General features: G+C 40.4%; 1 protein-coding gene across 3 annotated transcripts in view; it reads left to right on the forward strand.

The window, feature by feature from the left end:
* arb2a (ARB2 cotranscriptional regulator A) overlaps positions 1-27,211 on the forward strand; it is a 155,280-nt gene that overhangs the window by 69,166 nt on the left and 58,903 nt on the right. For all 3 annotated transcript variants that reach the window (XM_086031411.1, XM_086031413.1, XM_086031412.1), the window contains exon 8: positions 1,784-1,903. In XM_086031411.1, coding sequence (XP_085887537.1) covers positions 1,784-1,903 — 120 coding nt within the window. The remainder of the gene's footprint in view (positions 1-1,783; positions 1,904-27,211) is intronic.

Consider the following 27,211-nt stretch of genomic DNA (forward strand, 5'->3'; position numbering starts at 1 on the left):
TTGGTGTGAGAATATGGCAAGAGTGTGGAAGTATTTCAGATTGAAACCCAAGGCGAGCATTGTGGCGTGTAATCGTTATAACTTGAACTTTGCTCTCTGGTGAAGACGCCCGGTGTGAAGACGCATAGGACCCAAAACAGGTCAAATGAACATCCTGCAAATCAGTGAGATTCTGTCTGGTAATGTTTTTTTTAATTGTTAATTGACGCTTTTTGATACAAGAAAAAGTTTGAACTGAAATTTATAATGTATTTATGTGTAAAATTGTCCCATGGAAAATGTTTTTAGACAAGAAAATATTTTGCCGCTAATAGGGCTGTGCAATTAATCGAAATTCAATTACAATTATGATTATTACACTCCACGACCACTCAATTAACATAATCATAAAAAATGATTATTAATATTCTTTTATATCTAACTTATTTGTTTACCCAAGGACATCTTAAACCTTATTTTTTAATAATAACAAATTTTATCAATGTTGTTTGGTCCATAAGGAACTTACTTACATTTGTTTGTCTTTATATTTTTTACGTTTAAACATTTTCTTGTTTCATACCAAAAATAAATGACCGTTTGAATAATCATGATTTCACAAAAATAATCGTGATTAATATTTATTTCATAATCGAGCAGCCCTAGCTTCTATTCACAATGTTAATTGAATAGAAACTGTAGATTATATAAAAAAGAACTGATATTTTGTTACTAAGTGAAATGGGTTATTTTCTTGATTGTATTCATAATTGCTCTTTAATCAAGCAAAAGTATATTTTCTTTGAATATTTGTTTATTTGATAGACTTTTCAGTAGGAGATTCGAATGCTAAAATATTGAATGGGTGCAGCCCTACAGCTCCCCCATTATATTGTCATATTTTTATTTAATAAATCCCTTGTTTCAGGTCCCTGGGTATAACCTGCCAAAAACTGCTCCTCAAAATTGCAAATTTGCACCTCAAATTAAATCAAGATTTAGAAAAATTGCTCTTCAAAACATAGTTATTTCAAGCCTTGAGCTCTCTATGCTAATTAAAGGAAAATATATTCCCACTCATATGTGTTGCTGTGATTTAGGTTTACACGTGTTCGCTTTTGTGTGTTGTGCAGGAGTGTGTTGTTTATTGCCAGGCAGACAGTTTGATAGGAAATCAAAGTCTCAAATCAATGTCACAAGTTCATTAATGGATGCCCTTTTCACTCGTCTCCTTTTACTATTGTTCCTTGCAGCTCAGGATAAGTGTTTACATCTCTTTTTAATTGAACGTGCCAACTCGGTCACGATGTGTGTGGTGACCGTAATGGGTCCAAGGTAAAATGTGCGCAGTGAGTCATAGTGTGTGCTATTATATGTTTGATCATTAATGTTTTATTTTTCATGTGTACTTTATATGTATGTGCTGTCCTTTGTTTTTCTTTTGACCTTCCCCAGTTTCTTCCTGTGTGGTCGCCACTGGCGTATAGATAGGCCATTGATTGAGCAACCAGTTACAAATTAAGATTTAAACGTTACCTCTCTGAGTTTATTGAGTTTTACATTTAGGGCATTTGCAATATGCAAGACTTATTGATTGACTAAAGAGCGCCTCTTTATAGATATCACCTCAGGCTACCACCACATTTCTATTTCTCTTTTGTTTCATTGAACTTTAGCATAACATTTCGATTGTTGTTCGGCTCATTCGTCACCGACTCTGTCAAAGTCTGTAAAACAGTTCGAATTTATGTATTTTCTGACAACCCAAAACATAAGTAACGATAAGTCTGTTTGTGTTTTGCAGGAAAACGGTTCCTCTGAGGAACACGTGCTTTACGTGTGGGATCACTTTGTGGCCAAAGCTGCAGCCAAGCATGTTTTCATCGTGGCCCACAGCTATGGAGGGCTGTCCTTTGTCGAGCTGGTCAGTGTTTTTTTTGTTTTTTTTTTTAACTTTTTCTTCACATTCTTAACCTCGCAATAGGTGTATAAAACATGGTTATGCTATCGGCTCAACACAATCACTTTTGCAAATGCTACTGTTGTGTTTTAACACACATGTCACTTTAAGGTAGAGGTCTGCTGTTGTTGTAGGATAGTGTTTAGTGGCAGGACTCAAATCATTGGAGAAAAATATAACCCCGGGACAGGAAATGACATTAAATAGGGACAGTAATAGTATAATATAGCCTTAATAGCTGCACCAACTCCAGACACCTGAGGGAGTCACGTAGTGGAGTACTTGTTCAATTAGCAATTTGTTTTGTCCTGTCCTTGGGCTCCATTCAACAACTAGATAAAGAATTGACTTCCTCCGATAAATTCTGTCAGGATGGCAGAACAGTAGTACAATTACTGACATGCAGATTCCTCAGCCTTCAGAGTTGGTATGTTGGAAGATGTTGGGAGATAAAGGGATATAGTCATTAACAGTACATGGCTGACATGTTTCACTGTCAGCTGTGATAGGCCCCATCTCCTGCCATGACCTGAATGGGATAAGAAGGAAACTGGATGGATGGTTTACTAATGATTTTGTTATTCTTTTTTCTTGATGCTGGTCATCACTTTCTCTTGTGTTTTAATTATTATAATAGGCTCAGCACATACAGTGAGTGCCTGAATAGATTGTCATCATCTAAATCTAGATCTCAAAATAGAACTATGTAATTTCCCCCAAAAGGATAGAATCCTGAGTTTGTTCCAGTACTTTGCTTGCCTTTTCTATAGAAGATATTATGATTTAAAAACAAACAGCTCAAATATACCGCTGGCAATATTTGGAGTAGTTAGCTACTGCGCAACACCATGCAAACTCCACCACAAAATGCTGTCTTGATAGTGCACATTTCTTAACATATTTGATGATATTAATCATTCACTGGTCTTTTGGGATAAGGAACTATGATGTTATCAGCCCCAGAACTAAGCGTTTCTAAAAGAATGAACGTTTTCAGGAAGATCAAAAGCTAGCAATGATGCCATAGCATTGACATAAGATTATACATAACGCTAAACTTTTAGTCAGATTGTTTTGATGTGATCTCGTTGATGTGATCTCACTGCAGACCACAAGCCAAAGGGGCATAGTTTCGTTGTATCTGGGGAATGTTATATTATGCTGTGTGATGAATTTACCAATGAATTAATTTCTTTAGCATTTTGGTTTGTTGCCTTTCTCCGTTTTCAAATGTATTTTCTGAACGGATATATAAAGTATACACATCCCTTTTCTAATGCCAGTTTTGTTTTTGCTGTATTGAAAAACAAACAAGTTCTTTAGTAGCTTCAATCATGTCAGCATATGAAAGAGTCCTATATCTTAGAACTACTAGAGTTACGAGGCTAGCTGCCTGTTTTTGTGGTTAGCACAATGTTAGCCCAATTGACTTTGTATCATCAATGAGTGAATTCAGGTTACCAGACTGCTTACAGTTCCATGAAAATAAGGATTCACCGCTCGAGTCGCTCCCTTTATTGATGACATTTCTCAAGTCTTTTCTTAGCAAGGGGGTGGGCTATAACTAGAATACATCTATTGGGGGACTGAAGGTGGTCACTTGTCCCACTGGTGCTTTCAGAAATATATTATTCCTTGTTTTGTTTTTTTTACTTCACCTATACTTTCTTCCTAGGATTTTGTCATTTTAATTTGACTGCTAAATATTTATGCCGTGATTTGTCCGTGAGAGCATCACAATCTCTTGGGCGTTTCGACTGCATGACGACAAATCGCTATTCTTTCGATTTGTATCCCTTCTTTCCTTTTGTGTTTCCCTCACTTAGCATCCCGGTGTATTTAAAGGCTTATGCGAGGTTCTTGCTGGACTTTTTTAAGTAATGTCCTTGTCAAATGAGAACCCTGTTAAATCACGAACATGCAGGGATGCGCATGTGTTTATATAAATACATTGCATTCAACTGATGCAGTATGGGGATAATAACATCAAGACAAAGAGCTGAAAGATATCCTTTGTTCATTTTAAGTGACAGTGTTGGTAAATGCCACCGTCAGGTTTCCCTCGAGGCCTTACCAGCTTCTGTTGTCTGTTATTGTTGCGATTCCTTTTGCGCTTTCCAACCTGAAACTAATTGGGAACTCAGATACACAGTCGCAGCTCTCCCGAGCTCTTTGACATTTTAGCCAAACGCGTTCAAGCCTTGCTGTGCAGAAAGATCACATGCACAAATGCATAAAATTTAGAGCAACTAGTATTTCAATTCTACATCAGTGGGTCTCACTAACACACATGCACACAGACTCAGTGCACTTATAAGCACACACTGGCACACATACATCATCTACTTAATTGAGGAGAAATTGGTCCAGCGGGATGGGATGGGAAGTGCATGTGCATGTGCGTGTGTGTGTATGTGCAGAGCCTTGCGGGATGAACTGTTCGACACATGAGAAGACCCAGAGAAAACAAGCTGTATGCGGGTTAATTACTGCTCCCCTTTGCAGTTAATAAATACATTTCTGATCAAGCCTATCAAAAGGGCCCGCTGTTAATTTCTGCTGCTCGCTCCCCATGCTCTGGAGCATGTTAACCCCTGTGTGGCGCGCTCAAGTGTTTCATTGCAATTTGATTTCGTTTTAAAAACACTGCATACGGACTAATTATAGATACATCAAAGAGGAGCTAACTGCCTTTGACTGTGAGTGCAGAAAAAGAAGCTACAGGGCGAAAGGCTGCTTGCTCTTTCTGCCTCACCCCCACCATTTTTTCACCCTTTTGCCCTTGCACACATTCCGGCTATCCATTTCAGTTAAGTGTTACAGCTCTCCCTTTCTAGTTTTTGACTCTGCTGTGGTACTTTTTAAAGATGCCGCTACAGAGAACAGGCTCTCATGAGAATTTAGTACAAAATCTCACAAATGTGAGCGTTGCTGTGGCTTGTGTGGATTCTATACTTTTGTATATAAGCATTGCACACATTTTGTATTTGGCTTTTTTTTTTATTATTAGGTTTTAGAATCGGATGGTATCGATGAGGTAAAGTCCAGTGACAACCATAAACTAGAGAGATAACTCTTTGGGGCATGGGAAAGTGGTAAACGTCAATGGCTAACGAGGCAATATGTTGACATCACTAATAAAAACAGATTGTACGTGAAAAGTTAGCTGTGTTTCGTGTTCATGTGAGGATCGCTTCACCGGCACATTCAGAAATCTTTCCTCTGTCTGTCACCCGTCATCTGAGTTGATTATGAATGAACTCCATAAAACAGTAAAACAATGCCAAATCTCATGCTGAGTCAAAAGCCAAAGAATAAAAATGGTTTAAAACAGCTTTTAAAGATGGACAGGAGTTGCTACCCGAAAATATATATTCAACATTTAACACAACATTTTCTGTTGTGTGATGAGTTTCACATGAGAAAAAAAAAAAAAAAGATAGCGATCTCATGGGCAGAACGAGAGAAACCGAGGCGTCCGCCATCTGTACCTTGTCTTTTCATCCATCTTCATTGCCAGCAGTGGGCTTGAACGTGGAAGTGTTGGTGGCGGCGGTCGTGTTCCGGAAGAGTTGTCTGTCCCACACTAACCTATGTGCTCACAAAGTGAAAAAAGAGCGGTCTTATTGGAAAGGATGTGGTAGCCTTATATAAGATCTTATATAAGAAGGTGTCTGTCTCTTTGCACACAAGTGTGTGGGTGCCAACGAGCCAGCTGCTGCAACAGCCCCTTCAAGTATTGAAATGAGCATAAACTCATAGTGTACATATTGGACAAACTGGCCAAATGTCTTTGTGACACTTTCTGTGCTTGGCCATCCGTTTTTATATTTATTAATTCCCACTTGACGTGTTGTGTAGAAAGTGACCAAGTGTCGTTGTTTAAGGTTTCCACCGCTAGCAAATCAGTCCTGGGTGAGTCAGCCTAAGTTGCCTAAGTTAGTTCTACTTAGCAACACTGTTTTCTTTCCTCCTGTGCCCCCACTTTTTCTTTTTTGTTCTCATTTCTTTTGTCCTTCCGGAGCCTCCCTCGCCCAGTCGGGGTGACCCTCGGGGCAGCAGCCGGGCCAACTCTGCCCTCTGTGCAGGACTCTCGCTTCATGACTGGCATGGTAACAGCCGGCTGTGAAAACACTCCTGCTTCTATTCCCCATCTTGCCTTTGTTTAATAGCGACTGGGATTCATTTTATATTCATGTATTGATTAGGATTTTTTTTTATGTTTAGCATCACCTTCAACATCTTAATTTCCTTACGTAATTAATAAAGTCTGTCTGTCTATTTATCTAATCAGGACATCAGAAATTAATTGAGTCATGGAAGACACAAAGCCTCACATTAGTGCAAAATGCAAATGAAGTTACACCAATTTTTCAACAAGGTCCAGATTAATGAACTTGAAATGGGAATTTCCAGGAAACACTCGATAAATATTCAAATAAGACTTTTTCTTTTCCGTTGTCTTTTTTTGTCATAAGTTGCCCATTTCCTAGCTGCTTCCTGTGTTTTTGCACACCTAGTCTTATCACATCCTGTGCTAAGCTCGCTGCTCAATGCACAGACATGAAACTGATGGATCTTTTTTTTTTTCATGACAAAGATCCCAGTCAGACTGTAAATAGGTTTATTCCTCAGAATGAGCCTAAATGAAAGAAACAACTGTTTCCAAATTCTTATGGACCTACATGTAGGGTTTCTATAAGTTGCTTGAAATGGCAGTTTAATTTTATGTGTACAGGTAGCTTTTATTTTAACACGCATTTACACACATGTTCTACTAAGAGGCAGTTTATCAACATTTGCATTTCGTTTTTTTTTTCCTCCTATTGTTAATAAAAACAGGATTTTGTACCATCTTGTTTACGACTACAAAAATAATTGAGTATACATATGGGAACATCGGTAAAGCTGGTGAACAAAATGGATATTTGAAAGGATTTGATTGAATAATGAAAAGATTTTTAAAATGAAAAAAAGTTAAAATAAGCGAAGTGAGAGGAGACTGACTAACAGAAAATATCTTCCTTTAATGTTTTTTTATGCACATCTCAACCACCCTCTAAACTCTAGAGTGCTATCATGTCTATTGCTTCAGGATGGGCTAAAGAGATGTCTTGTTCCTTTTTTTATTTTTTCCCTTTTTTTTTTTTTTTTAATCTCAAGGTTTTCCATAGCCAGCGGGCTTGCAAGCGGTGCAGCATTGTGTCGTTTCCTGCGAATGTGTCCGTCCGCGTGTGCTGTTGTGGGTGTGTGTCTGTCTTGTTCCGCGAGTGGCTACACGGCTAGTCTGTGGGGTTAACGTGAGCCTGTATGTGCGCATTGATGTGCATTTATACGCATGTGCACATCTGTGCGTGTGTCAGTTGTAGCCCGGAGAAGCCTGCATCATCCTAAACAGAACAGCTTGGTGGTTAGCAGCTATCAGAGCCACGTTAGGGAAGGAAAAGAGGAGGAGAGGGTGAGAGGCGATGATAAATGACTGGGGCACACTAGCAGAAATTAGTGGAGCCATATGCAAAGCTGTGGCGTTTTGTTTGATGTGAAACAAAAGGACCACCATGACAAAAGTGCCTGCCGGCCTTCACAGCGGGACGGCAGCCCTCAGGACAGACTCCATCAGCACTGAGAAAGTGTGTGTGTGTGTGTGTGTGTGTGTGCCGCGACGTTGCCTGCGCGTTTTGAATGTGTTAATGCATGCGTATCATGCGTGGCGCTTCTTTCCAGTCCTGTCTATATTATGTATATTATCCCCTCTGCGTTTGTGCATCGCTCATAATGACATACACGCCGAGCCCTTTGTACGCCGCGAAAAGACACGGTTTCTTCCTCACCAATGCTACAGCGTATTTGCTCTATTAACCGAGTGAAATATAGACGTCTAATTTCCTTGCGAATGAATAGCCATCTTAGAGAGCGGCTCTCCTCTTAACATAAGGATGTAAATTGAACTGTTTAAATGTCACGGCTCGCAAGCTGATTTGATTTGAATTGATTTGCTTGTTTCTGGAGAAAAGACCTCCCTTGCAAAACCTTAGCGGTGCTGGCTGCCACAGATAGACCAAGGTCTTTCTTTTTACCTCAACAACACATTGTAGGGCTTCTGAATTCTTCTATCTGCTGTGATTATGTACAAATGGCCTTCATTTGCCATCCATTTCAAAGCTGTAGTGCTGCATTGTGACTGGAGGCAGATGACGCAGACCAAATTACAGCGGGTTTGCCGCCTGAAAAGGATACTCTCACAATAGGCTTTGTGAAGTATTCCCTTCAATACAACGCCATTATGCTCACCTTTGTTGGTGTTTCGCTCTATGTTTTGGGAGCTTCCTTGGTTTCTAGATTACATTTGTAGTGCGGAGGGGAGGGGGGTTTGGACTCATTTGCGAGTCTTTCAATATCGTCGTGAATTGCGTGTTGTGTCTTTTGTGTTGGATTTGTTTTTTAATTGAGCCTATTTCATTGCATGTTTTATGTGCATGTGTGCTTACAAGAAAATCAAGGCTCATTAAAAAGTATCAATGCAAAAGTGTTTTAGCTGACGTGTGTCACGGTGTGCGGCCCTTTCATGCGCTAACTTGGTCGCTAGCATGCCCGTACTCTCTAATGTTTTCCATATTCACATTTTTTGAGTCACTTAATAACATACATGTTTTTCCTTTGTTTTCTTGTACACTGTATTCCTTAAAATAGTGGCTGGAGACTTTTATTTACCCAGATGCAGACAGCGACATGCTTTTTTTTCTTTTTTTTAAACCGGCGGCTATTGGAGATTAGTTGTTTTAGTTGTTTCAAATTAGGCCACCCAAACAACATATTTGAGTCACTTTAACTGTAAAACCCATTTCCTTTTGACAGATATGTTCCAGATCCACCTGCAATAGGGCAAAATCAATGATATGGAGATCCTCTAATTATATATAGTTTTACCACTCACACACTCTTTAAACACATTTAAACCTATTAAAACTCACTTAAAGAGGGGGAAATCCACTCAAACATATTTTTTTCAGGAAAATGTTCCCAGCGTCCCACTAGTTGAAACACGGCATTCTGATTAATAGTGCGTTTGTGGAAAATGAGTTAAGCAGCAAAATCCACCCATTTTTAGCCATCTCTGGGGACAGCCATCTTGTCACTTCTGTCGACTGAAAATGACATCAAAACTACTCAGGGCTTAAGTAACGACCAATCACGGTTCAGCTTCCAAAAAACAGGTCAGCTGTGATTGGTCGTTACCTGAGCCCTGAGCAACTGTGATATCATTTTCAATCGACAGAAGTGACAAAATGGCTGCCCACAGAGATGGCTAAAAACGGGTGGATTAACTCTTATTCCACAAACGCAATATTTATCTGAATGCCTTGTTTCAACTAGTGGGCTTGCATAGAACATATTCGCGATAAAATATGTTTGGGTTGGCTCTCCCTTTAAACATATTTAAATGCACTTTTTTAAGTATTCTTTAGCGCGTGTTCCCACTCTCCACAGCTCTTCAAACAACATGCAAAGTGTGCTTACTTCAAGCTCTTTATTCGTCACTCTTAGGTTACTGTAAAAGTGACGCATAAAACAAAAAGAGAATTCAACTTTGCACATTTCAAATGAAAATGTTCAACCAAACCATATACCGGTAATTGATCAAGGAAAGTCTATAGCTTAACACTAACATATCAAGGTAATCGTAAACCTTCTAACAATTTTTATTCATTAATTTCATTTCATTCATGTATTCATTATTTTAACACACATGGAGAAGCAAAAAATGCAAACAAAGCATGCAGCAATACTCGCAGGTGTGTATATTCTCTCTTCTGGCGACCTTCTCTGCCTCTTACTCTTAATTACGCTTATATTACTGCTGTGCTGCCCGGCCTGGCATGTTGTGACACAACATGCCCGGCCTGGCATGTTGTGACACAACAGGGATACACTGAAGGTGTGAACTCTGAATTCAGACTGTAAGCACCCATATAAACAATTGCTTGAAAGTCTGTGCTGTAGTGGGGGCACCAAAGAGCTGCTACATAGTAAAGAAACACTGTTGTAAGCATTGCGTTGATTGAGATGTGAGCTGTACTGTGATTGAAACCAGAATGATCTATTCAGGTTTGCACTTGCTACACGTCTAAGATCATGCTGATTTGTATTTTTGTGGACTGCTTCTTTCTCAGACCCATTGGTTAGTTTGTGCCCATAGTGAAGATCATCACAGCCCATAGTTGCTCCAAAAATAATTTCAAAAGAGCCTTGACTTACGTGAACCGAGGCACGGTTTTCGAGAGCAACATTTTTAAATACTAATACTACAGTTTGGCAGCAAACTCAGTGTATCTCAACTCAATTCATAACAAGCACTAGTTTGACAGATAGTGAAAAAAAATCCCAAAACTGGCTTTGCGCTGTTTATTCCCCTCCTAGTTATACTTTACTGTCAACACTAACATAAAATAAAGACATTAGACATTTTTAGATCAACCAGTTACAGTAACTTTACCTCAGGAAAGCCTGCTAGCTTAATGCTAACACACAATCCAGAACACCATGCTGTGTTATAACCATTCAAGAAATGGTTCTTGGGGCACAAGCAGTACGGTAACACATGTGACAATAGAGCAATAGTCAGGTGTAAGCGTCGCTGTCGGGGCTAGGAGACGAATCCAAAGTTTTCTGAAAGCTAACGACTTGACTCAAGCCCCAACCACTGCTAATTTAAATAGAGGTTGAAAATGAGCAAAAATACTTGGTAGATAATTGCGATCAATGTTTGACAACACGCCACTTCTGTCAGTCTCTCCATTATGTCTCGGTGACATAATGCGTCGCTGCAGAAGCTAGGAGATGAGTCCAAAGTTAGCTGAAAGCTAACGACTTGATGCACATACCGATTGATCTTACTTTTATTAGATTTATATTACCGACGACAAACAAGGGCATCTGCACAAAGTGACGCTTCATTGGCAAATGATCATGTCTACTGACACGCAGACAATAATTGTGATTGGTATATTTTCTTGACAAAGGCTTAACAAACTGTTCAGGAAGTGAATTTCAATAGGTTGGCAACTCTGTATTCTGTAACCTATGTGGAAAATGACTAATATTACTGCAGCTTATTGAGCAGTTGTTTACATTTAGTTTAGTTTTCTTCATTTTGGCTTACCGAGGTCATGTGAGACATCCAACAACCAAGGGCAATTCAAAATGCAATGTATCTCTGTAATTTAATTCACATTGTTTATAAACTAGGGAACTTGATGCCCGCATATCTTGTGTTTTGATCCAACTTTATGACTTCAGTTCATTTCCTACAGGCATACATGGACCCGCTGCTCTTTTCTGTAACCCCGCAATGGTCAATACGCCTCAGGAATCACTTCCATGTATTGTTTCCATTGTCTCTGCCCTTGAGTTGTTTTTTTTATATGTCTCCAACTTCTTCGACAGCACTGTATTTATAACCTAATGCCTCTTTTTCATCTTAGTTTTTGTGTCTGTGTTACCAATTGTTAAAATCTCATGCACAATTCCAAAAGTTTTCTGAATCATAATGGAAACTCAGTGAAATCATTATTACCACCGTTATTAATCAAATATATGTGATATGTTTTATTGTTAAGGAAAAGGTCATTTGTAATGTCTGAGCATCTTGGCTATCTGGTCATGCACTCTTAGTTTGTTTGTCAAAACACACTGTTGTTGCCATGGCGATGTAATAGCAACTCATCTCCGACAAGTATTATTGAGGGGACCATTCGTAAGCCTCTCTCTTGTTGTCGTCTTATTTTTCTCTGTCGACAAGAGGAAGTGAAATAGCAATCTGTTCTCAAGGCTCAAAGGATTGTTCTTGACCGCCCCAATCTGTGCCATACCTAATTCTTTTCAGTAGTATTTTTTTTTTTTTTTTTTTTTTTTTGCACCACTTTGTAATGTAAGAAGCCCAGCTCGTTCATATGAGTTCAGTGAAATCTTAAGGGATTCATCATTACATATTTACTGGCTGAGGCTGATCTTGCTGTAAGGTCCTACCCTCGTCCCATTGATCTAGTGCGCATGTTCACTCCCGAGGTTACAGGACGTGCTTCCATTTGCATAAGGCCCTGGGCAAGGTTCTTTCCACCATTGATTGGCCTGTCCATGAGCGCCTCGTGCCTTCTCACATTGATCACTTTGTTTTTTTTTTCTGGAGACAGTGCTACCCAGAGTTCAGCTACGGCTGTGGTTCAGCAGACCTGACCGAAGAAGAAGCAGAGACAGGGAAAGAGGAAGGACTGATAAAAGAATGTCATGTCAAAGTGGTTGGAAGGAAATTTTACCTTTGACATTTTTCATACTATTTCTTGAATATGCGCATTTGTTCCGTTTCCACATCAATCTGTAATGACAGCCCTCAAAAATACCCATAGCATAATTTCCTAATCTAAACTCCATCTTCCGTCTCTGCTTTTGTTTGTTTTTATTTGTATTTACATAAGAACCCCAACAAAAAAATACAGATATTTCTGAAATTGATAGCATATCCTAATAATGGACTTTGCACTCAGCATCTGTAATACTTTGTGTTGGTTGTTTTATGGCATATTACGCTTATCCTTGATTATTACAAAATACTGTTCATATGTACGTTGTTCGGTTATCCACCGTGGCAGCGTAGGGCTCAAACCCCCATAATGCACCTCTTCTCTTTGTTCCTCTGCACAAGAGCGGTACGCCGCTTTGTCTGCCACTCTCCAGTTTCCCCCTCAGCTCGTAGCCTCCGAGGCAAGGTCCCGCTCTCTTCACTCTCCTCTTCTTCTGACCTCCCTCACGCCGTCATTCTTTTCAAACAAGCCTTCGACGCCGCCGTTGATTTCTGCAACTTGTCTCCTTGGCGTCATTATGCGTTGTCAGCCCTTCTAAATTGACATAGGTCACAATTGAGCTTCTGGCCATCGCTCCTAGTTTTTGGTCACCTCTTTGTCTCATAAATAGTCGTATTAGTTTTATTCGTTTCGATTAGTCTTTTCTTCCACTCAGTATCTGGACGTCAGTGAGTACAACTTCAGCCATTTTCTAGAGTGGTGTCCAATTGTGAAACTTTATTGCGACTACATTTAAAAGGGTTTCCTACATAAGATAACATATACATACAATAATTACTTAAAAAAGCTTTACTTGAATGACTTTTTAGTCTTCTTTTATTAATAAATTACAAGTTGTGACTGCTCGCTGTTTGCAGCGGTAAGATCTCAACGGGATATTTACGTGTTTTGCGACAGCTGATTTGAATTCATCTCTGACAATGCAAATCACATATTGTCCTTTAAAAACAGTATTGTTTTTTTTTTCCTTTTTTCTCTGTGCTGTTATTTGCATTTGCTTTCTTTTTTTTCTCGTGCTAGCTTTGCATTCTCCTCATTGTGGCATTTCCAGGCGTTCACCTGCTGTGTCTGGGTGAGTCAGATGGTTATGACCCAGGTCACCTTCACCAGCGAGGGAATACGCTCGCTTGACGTGAGCTTTGAATGTGCCACAGATGACATGTTGACAGCTCCAATGAATCGCTTGTCACTTGTCATTTTTCCTCCCCCTCCTTGCTAATTTTTTCCTTAAGAACAGATCCGACATACAAGAGGAATCCTTTGGACATATGCATTTGCAAATTGCCGCGTAGGCATGGCTTGAATTTATCACATTCAATCCAGTTTGCTTTTCTGTCCCTCTTGATTGTGATTGTTTCACTCTGAACTCAAAGTCGCAAGAAGAAAACGTCGTGAAAAGTGAAAAGAGGGAGCGTCTTTTTCTGAAAAGCCGTGAGCAAAAGCGAGGCGGCGCTTGGTGCAAATGTCAATGAACTCAGTGGCTTTAGGGTTGAAGTTGAAACAGTTTTATTCCTCTTCTGCTCTTCCACTCATATCCTCTTTGTAATATTCGGCACTTGCCTCTGAACTCTGCCCTCAGTATCAATGAATGACCCCTTTTTGCGTGCTAATCATGACTTTGTTTGCATATACATGTCAGTGGCATTTATTTTTTTTGTTTGATTTGAAAAGTGATTGACGGCAAAGAAAAAAATCGCCCCTCAATCATTTTGGTGTGCTTTCAGTTCTCCACTTTGTCTCTTAGCTGATCTATACCCTGTCCTATATACTCCATTACTTATGGCAAGCCTGTGTTTGAATTCTTTATGGCACGTTTTTTTTCCAGGGGCGTGTTTTAGTTATGTACTTGCGGTAAAACATATTTAATTTTTTAAGCCCAGAAAGCTGACAGTGAAAGGAGATGAACTGTTTTATGTGCCATTTTAGAGCTTTATGTGGTGTGAAATACGATGAGGGTTGTAAAAGAGCCAAAAGGAAGGTGGAGAGAGGACTGTGTAAGGCAGGCGAGTGAGAGACTCAGCGTATTGAGTAGCTTTTGATGTGTTCGCTGACTGCGAGTTGGACACTCACTGGAGGGGACGCCATGTTTCATGGTGCTACACGGAACGCCATATCCTGTCCCCAAAAATAAAGTCATTGCACATATGTGTTGTAGATTTTCACATCTTTTGTGAAAACATGCTCCAAGTTGTATTTGCTGTAATGTGATTTGATTCATAAGTCTGAGTTAAGATTCCCAAGTGACATCAGTTGTCATGATATATCTTTCTCTTTGGGCAGGGCGATTACAGAAGAAAATAATAAGCACGTCTATTTTGATTGATATTGAAATCATGATTAATAAACACTATTATACATTCGATTTCAAACCTTAGTATTTATTAAACTACCAAAATTCAATTTTAAATATAACTTTAAAGTGCAACCAGAAAATAAATTAGGAACAAGTAAAATAAATTAATAGAAATTAGAAAAAACAACCTATGAATAAAACAAAATACCTGCCTTTCCTGCTGTGCACATCTTGGCCTCTTAGGGGCAGTGGTGTGCGCATGGAGATATACTTACATGAAGATAAAAAGAGTAGAAGTAGAAAGTAAACTTTATTAATAGAACTCATTTTTCACCGATTACGAAGAATATATGCCCGTGAGTATTGTTATACGACCTGATTCTGTATGTGTTACTAAAGCTTTTGATGTTTAATGCTAATCTTTTCCAGCCGCTCCATTGGGTTTTCCATTGAGTGCTAGCATTAAGCTGGCGATCAACCTAAAACAAACTATTTACTGTATTTAAATATACAATGCATGGATTTGTTGTTGTGTGTTTGATTATACAGAAAACTCCAACTGTGCTGTCATTAAAGCACGCTCCAGGAAGGCGAAATACCTCACCTGCTTGCAGCAAGCAACACGGGCATTCAGGGGGCTTTGAAAACGCAGGAACTTGCATACACACACCACACCGTCCAGCACATAAAGCCATGCTTTCTCTATGCTCTCGCAGCATTTAATATTGAAAAACATTGTGCTTGTTTCAGGCATTTTGTAACCTCCACACCAGCTGAAGAACATACTGTATAGAACACGCCGGCACTCACTCCTGAGCTTTCATCCCTGCCCTCCCAATTCCCCGGCCCCTTCACTATGCCTCTTCCCTCATGTGATGCTACTTGCGTTATGACCTCCTCACCACTCGCCACCTTCTCTCTTCAAGTGTCGCTTGGAGTCCAGTGTGTTTATGTGTTGTCACCTGGAGTTGAGGCTAGTTTATTTGGTCTGGTTTCTGCCAAACACTAGGGGGCACTGCCTGTCCTTTGCTACCCCTCTCCTCTCCAGGTTTGAAAACAAGTCTGTTTGTCGAAATGTGTCTTGCGCGTGCTCCGTTTGTTCAAAAAAACAGTCCCCCGGTCTGTAATGGATGACACAGAGCTGCTCTCAGACAGGCAGGCAGCGCGTCTCCCGTGGCCGCCCAGCCGCCATTTCTGCGAGCTGAACGCGGGTCTGCAGGCTAATGAAAAGGGCTCGAGAGGAGCGACAAGTCATCTTTCAGACACTTCTGCTCACCTCTAACCCGCGGAGACCTACTCTCGATGACAGCACAGCAACCCCCCCTTGTCTCTCTGCCCAGGTTGGCCTTCGGTCCCTTGGGTCACGCTGCAATGTCTGGCTGCCTGGTTGATGCCAAACACTGCTCGCCAAGCATGCCGTTAACCAAAGCTAGGAGCAAGTGGACGGGAGCGGCTGCATTGTTTGGTCCCAAAAAATAAAAACAAACAAAAAAAAAAAGACTTCAAACTTGTCACTTTGGGGAATTGCAAAGGAAACGTCTTCCCCCATCAACTCTTACAGTGTTATCCCTACCTGTAGTTTGAAACTGCTTTTCGTGGCCATTTATTTTCCACTTGTACATCATTCATACAACTTTTGTGACTCTGCACACGTGCACCATTTCCACTGCATAATGCGATTTTTTTTTTTCTTCCTCTTATTATTATTATTATTCTTGGTAAGCAGACAGATGATGTGGGGTGTGTTGATAGTGCTAATTGGCAGCTCCCATCCAGGCAGTGTGCGAATGGGGTTGGACGACTTGAAGTGCCGCTATTGTTTCGAGGTGTCAAACCCAACACAGAACAAAGAGGACGGGAGACGGTGCTGTGCTCGCCCATCAGTATGTTGCAGTGGCAAAGTACACACACATTCGCACTAACACACATCTGCACGTATACTAATATATATAACACATATACTAATATATATATATATATATATACATACAGTATATATATATATATATATATATATATATATATATATATATATATATATATATATATACATACAGTATATATATATGCTTGCACATTTGTTCATATGCACACAGAATATCAAGTTACCTTGAATCGTCCACCGCTGATACTTATTGCTCACACACTCAGACACTCATGCTCACTCTTACACAAACAACCATAAAATGACAAGATAATGACCGCATTCCAACATACCTTCTGCATAAATGCCTTTCTTCGAGATAAATGAATAAATATACTGTTTTCCTTTCAAATGTCCTCCAGCGAAGGCTCTAATTACCATACGCCGGCAAAGACCTGACAGAGGTGTAATAGTTAAAAAGGTAATTTCACTACAACTTGGAGTTTGGGTGAGGAAAGGGGTCAGTGCGCTTCCTCCAACAGCCCCCCTCCTCCTCCCTTGATGCGCCTCTCTCGCTTTAATGGTTTATTCACGCTTTTCGAGGACTTTTTGCATGATTGACTGACAAGGTCTTTTTCCGAAATAGCATCTTCAGTAATGAGAAATAATTGACTCCCTAATCAAAAAGGGGCTTGATGGAATCCACAAACCTAGCTGTAATCTTCTGTGGCATTTTCAGCACAAATGACAGTCCGCATAGCTTCAGGCGCTATACCACTTTGATTTAATTGCTTTTTTTTTTATAAGATTAATAATATACTTTATAGTGAATTGTGTATGGCAGTACATACTGTGTATGAGTTCACTCACCCTTCTCTCAGGCAGTTTTAAATCAACAGTATCTACTGAGTATTTATATACTGAATATAAGTTAGTGCATTGCTGTGGTATAATACTGTCACCAGAATGTGTATTATGATAATGATAATAATAATAATAATGCCTATTATTATTATCATTATTATTATCATTATCATTATTAAAATGCAAACCAATGCTTCAGTTTTAGCCATTTCGATGCACATTGAAATAACATCCATCCATATCGCATTGGAATAAAGTCACAAAATTTGTTTTGTGTAAGTGGTTCCAGGTTTTTTGTGTTTTATAGCTCAACGGAGGAAAGAAAAAGGTTACATAATTAGAGTCAAATTAAAACACGTTATATTTGTTACCTTTGAGTTTCAATTGACAAATTGAATGGTTTTGAATACTTGACAACATCCAAGTAATTTGTTCTATTGTTTTTATCTTTCAATCCTTCATGAAATTGTTTATCAAGCAAAATGCTGCGAGAACTGCAAAAGTGTTTGCTTGATATGGCCAATTACGTTGTAGCCTGTCTGTCCGTCCAATTTGTACGTGTTTTCAACTCTTTCTTCTGGAAAGGCTGTTTTAAATCATGGCTAGTGGCAATGAGAAGTTAATTTCAGATTGTTATATATTTCCATTAATTTCAGTCAGCCTCCTGTATTTTTGGCTCTCTTAGTCTTCGTTCCCTCGAGTACATGTGGATGACACAACCTGTTTCTTTAATAATGTGTTCTTTTTTTTCCCCCGTGGCACAGTAGACAAGCAAATCTTAAGGACCATTTAAAAAAAAAAAAAGTAAGACAAAGGAAGAACTTTTTTTTAGTTTTGACTTTTACCCGTAACTTTCTTTCCTTCTTTTTCCATCTTTGGCAAGTTGTTGCTCCTCATTCAGGGATGGTTGGAGTGGCTCTAAAAGTTAATCCTTCACGGATCCTCCTCTTGCAGCCTTGATGACCCCTCACACACACACACACACACACACACACACGCACACGCACACTCGCACCCATTCGAACCTACACACATACACACACTTAAACCTGCTTTGCCAGTAATGTGCGGAGCAGCAGGCGCCTCCAGATTTGTTGTTTTCTCATTTGGTTCTCCTCTTCCTCCCTCTTCATTCACAGCTAAGGTGAAAATTTGTCCACCGGAGACATTGTTACCATTAGTTTTGCCGTTACAACTTTTTTCCCCAAACACTACTCATCAACTTGCTTGCTCGTTTACATTTCTTACAATTTCCATGTTTTTTTTTTTTCTGTACATCCTCTTCAAAGTTTTTCACAACAATGATGTGAGTAAAACTTTTGCAATTATTCTCACTGCACATAGCACTTTAGAAATGGCAAGCTGCATGCCAACTCTGGGCAGTTTAGTATGGAGAATCAATGTGTAACTATCTTGGATGTGTGAGTGCGTGCGCGTGTACGTGTGCCAGATATGGACAGCAACACCCAGGCTGCAACTTGCATTGTTGCTGCTTTGGAAGAGTGTGAAAAAACACAGATTTCTTAAGTGGCAAATATATCATCCTTGCCATGCGAAAGACAGCAGAGAGCAAACATCTGTGTGTGGGGGGGGGGTGCGTGTGCATGTGAAGGGGGGTTTCCGCGTTACAGGCCTCCCATTAACGTGAAAAAAAAAATTAAATTAAAAAGACAAAATTTGACATAGGTGTTTTTCACAGGACAGCGAGGATATGTAAAATTGAGATCGACTAGAGTGGAGGGAAAAAATCCAGCGCCTGTACCTTTAACCAGATTTGCACTATAAGTATGCCCAACTCATTGACAAAATCCCGCTAAATACCAAACTACTATAAAATGATAATCCATGAAATGTCGGCCACGCTAATTCACTTTGGCATATTATTTCGAAATCTCTTTTTGTGTATGTCCTTTTATCATTCCCTCTGAGGGTCTAAAATGTCATTCTGCCAGTAACTTTTTCAGATTTTGTGCACAGCAACATCTGCGTGTGCTTTTGTTGGTCCGTAGTCAGCTGTCTCGCCCTTATCAGAGTTCAGAGAGGCCTCAATTCTCCTCCGCGTCATATCACCCCCAAGTTAGTGCAGAGAGGTCTCAGCTTCCTCCGTGACACACCCATTATTAGGCCCACTCCATTTCTACCTCTTTCTCACCCTCCCTCCATCTCGTCAGTGTTGTTGCCCCTCGCCTGATCCATCCTGGTCTCCAGCGGAGAGTCGCCCATCCGAAACTATGTTCAAACAGGGTCATCCCCTTGCGTGCACTTAGAGGCTGTCCCTTTAACCTGCTCTCAAATACTTACGGCTATTATTATAGCTTATAAATCATTAAGAAACTTTAATTATACGGAATTTTCACGGTGGAAATGTGCAAGCCGACACATGGGAAGAGGAATTTAATGGGCCAGCAAGTCCCAGCACCGTGAGGGAAAATATTGAGGTTAGGTTTCTATTTTACAGCATTGCCGTAGGGTTGGGAGACAAGGAAGAGGAGAAGGAGAAAGGGTGAGGGAGGGAGGCAGAGAGGAAGGAGGCTTGCGGAGAAGATGAGGCCGATGCGATCGTTTCCAAAAGCAAATTTCCCATTTCAAGCCTTTCGACCAAAGCTGTTAATGCGGCCTGTTGATTGGGGAATGATGAGACGCCGGCCACCGTACATCACACTGAATTTCTTAAATCAGATTTATTCCAATTAACGCAGGACGCTAATTAAATGCAGCATTGCCAATCTACTTTTTTAAGGAACACTGCCTAATTAGAAATGTCCATTTGGAGAATTTCAGTCATTATCGTCGCTCAACAATATATGATCATCTTTCGCTCTTAATTTTATGAAATGGTCTTCTCTGTTAACTGTGTCAATATCAATTCAATGTGAACTTAATGTGAGTTTTTAGGACACTGCTAAGCATCCTTGTGTTGTGTGAAATTTATAAGCTGTTGCTACTTGTGCTGTGCTTTTCTTTTTAAGAAATTAAGAATTTTGTTGTGGTGAGTGTCACAGTCCTACTTTATGCATGGATGTATTCCAGACTCAATGCAGTAATTGTTGTCAATCATCAACCGGGTCACATATGGACACTTGAATCCAATGAAATCAGAATTTTCCTGACCCAGCCACGTGGTATGAAATTGGGGCCGGCCACCTAATTTTCAGCTTATCATATCAGGTGAAAAATGTCGAATTTTTTTTTTTTTTTTTTTCATTCTTAATGATTAAAGGTCACAAAGTGACAAAATAATCCCGAGGTAACAAGATATGCCAAAATGGAACAGTAATAGCTTAGTTTTACTATCACACAATGTACTGTGTGTGTGTGTCGCGTTTTTATCATAGGGTGGAATAGAAAACTATGTGCAAGAGTGCTCATGGGATTTCACAAAAAAAAATATTATTTGTTTATTCAATCTGCAATTTATTGAGCCCGGTTGTATCGCACCTATTTGTTCGCATCCGAACCAAAATGTCATTTTCCCTCACATTACAGGGAGAGTTTGATTGACAAAAGTGGCACTATGGCAGCCACCAAAACTAAAGTGGTAAGAGAACTACACTCAACCCAATGGACAGTTGGCCTGCTGTAACCTGTGGCGTCTTGGGACAGGCATATCATCTGCATTTTGGAAGAATTTTAATTTGGGAAACAACAGCAGTGCAACGGCAACTTGTAATGACTATAAATTGAATTTTGGCATGGACCTGGAATTTCCGTTGTTCATTTCAATACTAGTTCATTTCAAGTTGGTAGACTACTACACTGAAATGGGATTTTGTTTGTTTTTGTGACTAAAGGTGAAGTGCAAGAACCACTGCTGTATAAGACCAATAGCCATAAAAATTGGATAGTATTGTGGTTCACTTTTTATAGTAACTTGATGGGGACAGAATATTACAAACATTTCAGCAGAGTACAAACAACACCCAAATATTGCATTAATCAATTACACTAGTCAACATATTTCACAAACAAATTTTATCTGAGATGAAAATAAACTTTTCTAGATTCCTTTTTTGTGTTGATTTTGAATTTGTCCTCTTTTTTTTTTCTAGCACACCATGTTTTCATATTAACAATAAAATATAGTAAAAAAAACATATGCAATGTATTAATATGTTTAGTAATATTTATGAATGAACGGTTTAGGTACAGCAACAGGTGACAAACGTCATAGCTCTAAATTAAAATGCATGGTAAAATCTGTATTGTGCAAGCATTTATTGGACAAATAATAAAAACACATCTCAAAAGCTAATGTGCTTGAAAAAAAAGTAAAGACATTTTTTAAATCCACGTCGGAAATACATTTAGGGGCACAGAGCCGTCTGTGATTCAAATTTGCTGTTGACCATTGTTATTACGAATGTACTGTAAACGAGTCTTTTGTATATATATATATATATATATATATATCATGGCCACAAATATAGAGGCAAAGATTCTCCAGTATGTTGAAAGTTACTGCTGCTTATGTAGATGGATCACTTAGCAACACACGTGTGTGAAGTAATACGGGGAGTAAAACACAAAAAAAAACATTGCACGTACCATAATGCATGACCCAATGCTCTAGCTCATAAAAACTCTCACTCAAATTAATCATCAAGAAACTAAATCCATTTTCTTGAGTGTACAGCAATTGCTCTCCACCGGGCTGTTATTGTTTATGAGCACTCATTACCCACAACCCCATTTTTGTGCCCCCCCTACCCCCCGCCCCCCTCCCTTCTTCTTCTCCCCTCTTCTCTTGCCCTTTCTATCCACCTCCCCCTCCTCCCTTCCTCTTGTTTCCATGCGGGCACAAGCGAGGCGCAGCGCCCGCAGCCTCTAGGTTTCCTGGCACGCTGCTTCTCATCCTCTGCCTTTTGTTTCCACCAGTGGACAGCCATTCTTCACTTGTGCTGTGTCAGTAAATATTTATTGCCCTTCCTTTTCCTCTCCACTCCCAGCCCGTGTGTGCGTTTGCATGTGTGTTTGCGCGTTTACACGCACGTTGAACATACGCAGTCGTGAGCCGCCACCTCCCACTGCCCCCTGACTTTGGCAATGTCACTCAGCTAATTCCCCAACTCACCCTATCGGTCTGCCCGCCACTCCAGCTTCACTTCCGCACACTCTCCCTCGCCGTCCCTCCATCATGCCTGCGCCGATAAGCGGTGAAAGGAAAGCGAGGAGGAAGTTGTTGCCATCCCCTCCTGCACTTTCCCTCCCTCTTACAGCCTCTGCCAGAGTTCACGCCAGAGGTGGGGGCAACTCTGAGAGTAAATGCATGTGACCTTAGTGCGCACAGGCCCTCGACACACACACACACACACAAAACACACTCGGTCCATCTCCCAAGGGCCCCCGTGGCATCGTGCTGCAGAGGGCTTCCTTCCTGAGGTTAAGACAAAGGAAGCTAGGGACTGACAGGGGACCTGGGTTTGCCGCTTCAAAGCCACAGGAAGCGCTGGTGTTGTCTCTTCCTGTGGAGGGTGTTGGAGCATGGGGGGGGGACAGACGCCTGTGTTTTCACAGCCAGGGATGAGTGTGTTTATGTGTGTAAGTGGATGACACGGCTTGCGTCGGGGATCTTGAGCACACCACACCCACAACGCCGTCCACCTCTTTGTGACCCCATGAAACCCGCCTAATCAATTGAACGCAAATGAGTTGTAATTCATGGAGAACGTTTTTGAAGATAGACTAGTCTCTCTCCTGAGTATACTCAAGGTGCACCTTGAGTAAGGCACTGCCCAAAAATGGGCATTGGCCAAGGTGGGCCTATTAACTCATTCACTGCCAGGCATTTTCAAACCCTCTTTTACCCTAATGTTTGGAATATATATAAATAAATACATTCCTGGGATTGAATGGCTAAACTGTAAAAAGACAAATAATGCATCCGTCAATGGCAGTGAATGAGTTAAAAGATCCAGATAATGATGCAGATATGTATATTTTTTCACTTTTGTAAACCGTTTTGCGCATTTTTGGACTAAATTCAAGCTTAGGCCGGAAATACAGTGGATATAAAAACTCTAAACATCCATGTTTAATTGCTATATTTTTGTGATCTTGGTGAACAAAGGTCAATATTTTTTCACATTTCAAAACTTGTTTTCCCCATTAATGTGACTTGCACAACTCAATCAGCGTGAAGAACAAAAACTGCCATCCGATTTTACAAAAACACAGAGAAAATGGGTAGTTTTGTACACAACAATTTTCTGGGTTGTTTTTGCATAAAAGTTGGGTCAAATCGACCCAATTAGTGGATTGTTCCATTTTGACTTCAAATTGTGTTATTTTCAAGCCAACTGTTTTTAGAGTGCAACAAACTCTAGGGATATGTAAACTTATGAGCACAACTGTATCTGTTGACAATGCCACAGCCCAAAGATGCCCAACAACCAAATGAAAAACACCCTACCTCTACATTTGCCCAGGGTATGAATGATTTTGACAATAGCTGTATAATGTATGTGTTCACCATGAAGGTAATTGTCCAAATGCTGACAGTCTTGGCAGAGGGCTGTTTTTCTTACACTGTAGCTCAAAGTCCAAAGTTCGTAAATAAAAGCATAGCATGAGATTCATTCCCGCTGCTGTGACCCCGAGCAGCATAACCCGTATATAAAATGGATGGACAGATGGATGCGGTCACACTCGCGTAGCTGAACCTAGTCCGATTTCCTGCTAAATTCCCATGAGGACACATTGCAACTTAACCATGTCCACGAGTCTATTATCCCCGATTGATTTATGGTGACAAAATCCTTAGCATCAGTCAGGGGTTTATGTTTGTTTTTCCAGCCTGTGCCACTTATCTTTGCAGAGTATGTGCTTTTCACTGTGTCCCAGTGAGCGTGTGTGTGTTTCACCTCCCGTCCCAGTGTTGGTGTGTCAAGATTTATGGCGGCGTTAGTGCATGTGTTGTCTAAGCATCCGGTGTGCATCCGCATACATGTTTGTTTGTTCGTTGTCTGTTTGCTCTCGCCGCTCGCCTCGTACTCTCTGGCAGCGACGGGACAGTTAATCAATCAAATATTTAAGCAGTGCTCCACTGCTCAGTGGGAAGTCTGACATTATCCGTGGCGCTTGGCAGTCCGCAGTCCAGGCACGTTATGTGTCGAGTCGAGTGCATGGTTATGGGGCGCTTCCCTTCCCGTCATTGCACTCTGGTACCAACGCGCTGCACTCGTCTTCCCTCCTGTCACTTGTTTACCGCTTGTTATTTTTCTGCTTTCTCTTTGCACTTGCGATCTGTTTATAATTGTGGCTTTTCACATTGGCTTTCTGACAGTAAGCAAGGCCCCATAAAGAGCTCCCATCTTTATGTCTTTGCCTGCTTCCCTCTTTTCTACCCGTCTGCATTCTTTCTAGGGATGAGTCTGCCTGTCTCCCCAAGGGGATCTCCATTGTGAATTACCATTCTTTCCTTTTTTTTCTGCCTAATTATCTAGTGGCTTTCACTGCCTTTGACACATAATTATCAAAGGCCTAAATAATTGTCTTTTATTGTTGTCGGTATTTGGATGTAGCGTCAGCAGAGCAGTGGCAAGCACTGGGGCATCACAGGGAAAGGGAAAATAAAGTCAACCGTATTTTTGTGCGAATGGATTAGCTTTGCATGCGGCTGAACAATGTGTCGTTACCCTGCTTTATATCAACTGTTTGACCAGATGAATCATTCTAATGACTCCAGGGCTTCTTTGCTCACTCTCCTTTCAAATAAATACCCTTTGCCCGCCCATTGTAGTGCACTTTATATACAAGTAGCGACAATACAATTATGCGCAAATGTAAAATATAATAATTTTCTGGCTTTGTAACAGGAAGCAGCTTTAAACGCTACATATTGTACTTTGCCAAGAGCTCGTGTGGGAGGTCAGATGCAAGGGCCAGACAAATGTGTGTGTGCGTGTGTGTGTGTGTTCAACTCTTTCTAAACTTGCAGCAGTTGGCTATTTCACAGAATCGGTGAAAAGCTGGATTTAGCTGAATTTTGCCAACCAGGGGGTCAGAGATCTGTGATGTTTTGGTCTCTATAGCAACCGGGCCCTCTTCAGAGACCTCAGAAAAAGGAACTGTTTTTTACGGGGGAGCAGCAAAGGGAAAAGGATTTCATAGTTCATCCAGAGTTTGAGTGGATGCGGGGCAGGGCTCAAGTTGAGTCATGGTCATCATTGGTGACTCAGCGGTGTTTTCATGGCTCAGAAGATTGTAAATGCGATGTGCATTTTGCACTTAAATTCACGTCCCAGTGAGGATAGCGACTCTACAGAAATGTTGACTCAGATTTCGTGGCACACTCAACTGATGATGTTTTGAATAAGCAAGAATAAAGTTCCGGTTGAAAGACAGAAATAGTCGATCAGATTGGTTTTGGATATTCCTTATCCAATGAATAGAGACTTGGAATCTTCCATTTCAAATTCGAGTTCCCACTTTTAAACAAACAGGCTATTGTGCTCATCGGGATTCATTATGAAATATTTCCACTCCGCATCACTGTTTCTCATTGTTTTCATTCCCGTCTTTCCCTTATCTGTTTGGAGCCATCAACAGTCGACCCCCCCCCCCCACTCTCCATTCCCGAACTCCCACCTGAACTTTACTCTGCATATCCAGCTGCTTTCACATGAAGAAAAAAAAGCCAGCAGAGAAACCCCTCAACATCTGCATGTTGGTTTTAGCTCAACAAGTATATCCACATGTTTCTGTTGCGTTTGCCTGTCCGATACGAGACACAACAGCTGGTCTGTTTGCTTGTTAAAGCGTGTGTTTGCATAGTGGATCAGCATGTCTAACATTGGGGATAACTTGCAGACAACGGAGGTACAGTAGTTACAGACTGAGCTCCCACTTGAAAGATGAATAGAAGTTGCTTACCCGATGTCATATTTTGTATAAAAGTTGTTCCCCAGATGGCAAGAAGTACCTGTATTTTCCAAAGCAAGTCTTTTTACCCACATGGCCATTTTGACAACACTGGGCCATCTCCAGGGAGAGTCGGCGCATGTCTGGGTCCTTTTTTCTCTTTCACTTTTGTGACGTTACGCGAGACGGCTTCAAGAATTATTTTTTTTTTTTAAATGTATGTGTCTGAATTAGAGCTGAACCATTTTGAAAAATAATCAAATAAGCTTCCCCCCGATATTGCTATTGTGATTCATATGGGATTAGTTTTTTTAAAGGTCCTCTTCCCCTGTTTTTTTTCTTTAAAGAAATACAAGCAATAAAGTAACCTGTACTACAATAAACAATTTCTGATTTATTACACATAGATGTTTCGGTCTTTTAGGTTAGGCTTACGTTAAAATGTATTCATTTGAAGTTGAAGGGTGTGTTATTCTCCAGAAATTCCAGTGTTTATACAGTATGTCCCCGATGGTGAACTGTATGTTGCCGATCAAAATTAAGGTTATCTTGGTTTGAGTGTGTGCTCCCGCTGTTGGTGGAACTCAGCGCCAAAGATGGTTGTTTTTTTCTTTCCCCACTTAGTAACCACAGTTGTCGCTGTGGCTTGAAGAGCAAACTCTTACCATAATTTAGAGCCACATTGCTTTGAGGGCCTATTTGTCAACCTATTACCCCAAATGTTATAACAGCCTACCATATGTGTGCAATGAGTGCTGTCAGAGGGCCTGATTGATATACCCTGAGCTGGAGGATGGAGTTATTTAAAAAGCCTTGTTTGGAGAGAGTTGCACATGTATTTTCCTTCCTAATTTTAGCAAACTGATGACATCGCTTAAGTGTCTTTGAATAGGAATTGATCTTTGAATAGGGAATCATGGGAAACATGAGAACACATTCCGTTTAGCGAGGAGAAGAAACAATGTGGTCTTTTGTTGTATTTCAAAGCAATTACATTTTGCAAAGAAGAATGTCTTTTTTTAGTGCCTTGTTGT

The sequence above is a fragment of the Filicampus tigris genome, chromosome 5 (genome assembly GCF_054856515.1).
Source record: "Filicampus tigris isolate MCC_2025a chromosome 5, RoL_Ftig_1.0, whole genome shotgun sequence".
Classification (NCBI taxonomy): domain Eukaryota; kingdom Metazoa; phylum Chordata; class Actinopteri; order Syngnathiformes; family Syngnathidae; genus Filicampus; species Filicampus tigris.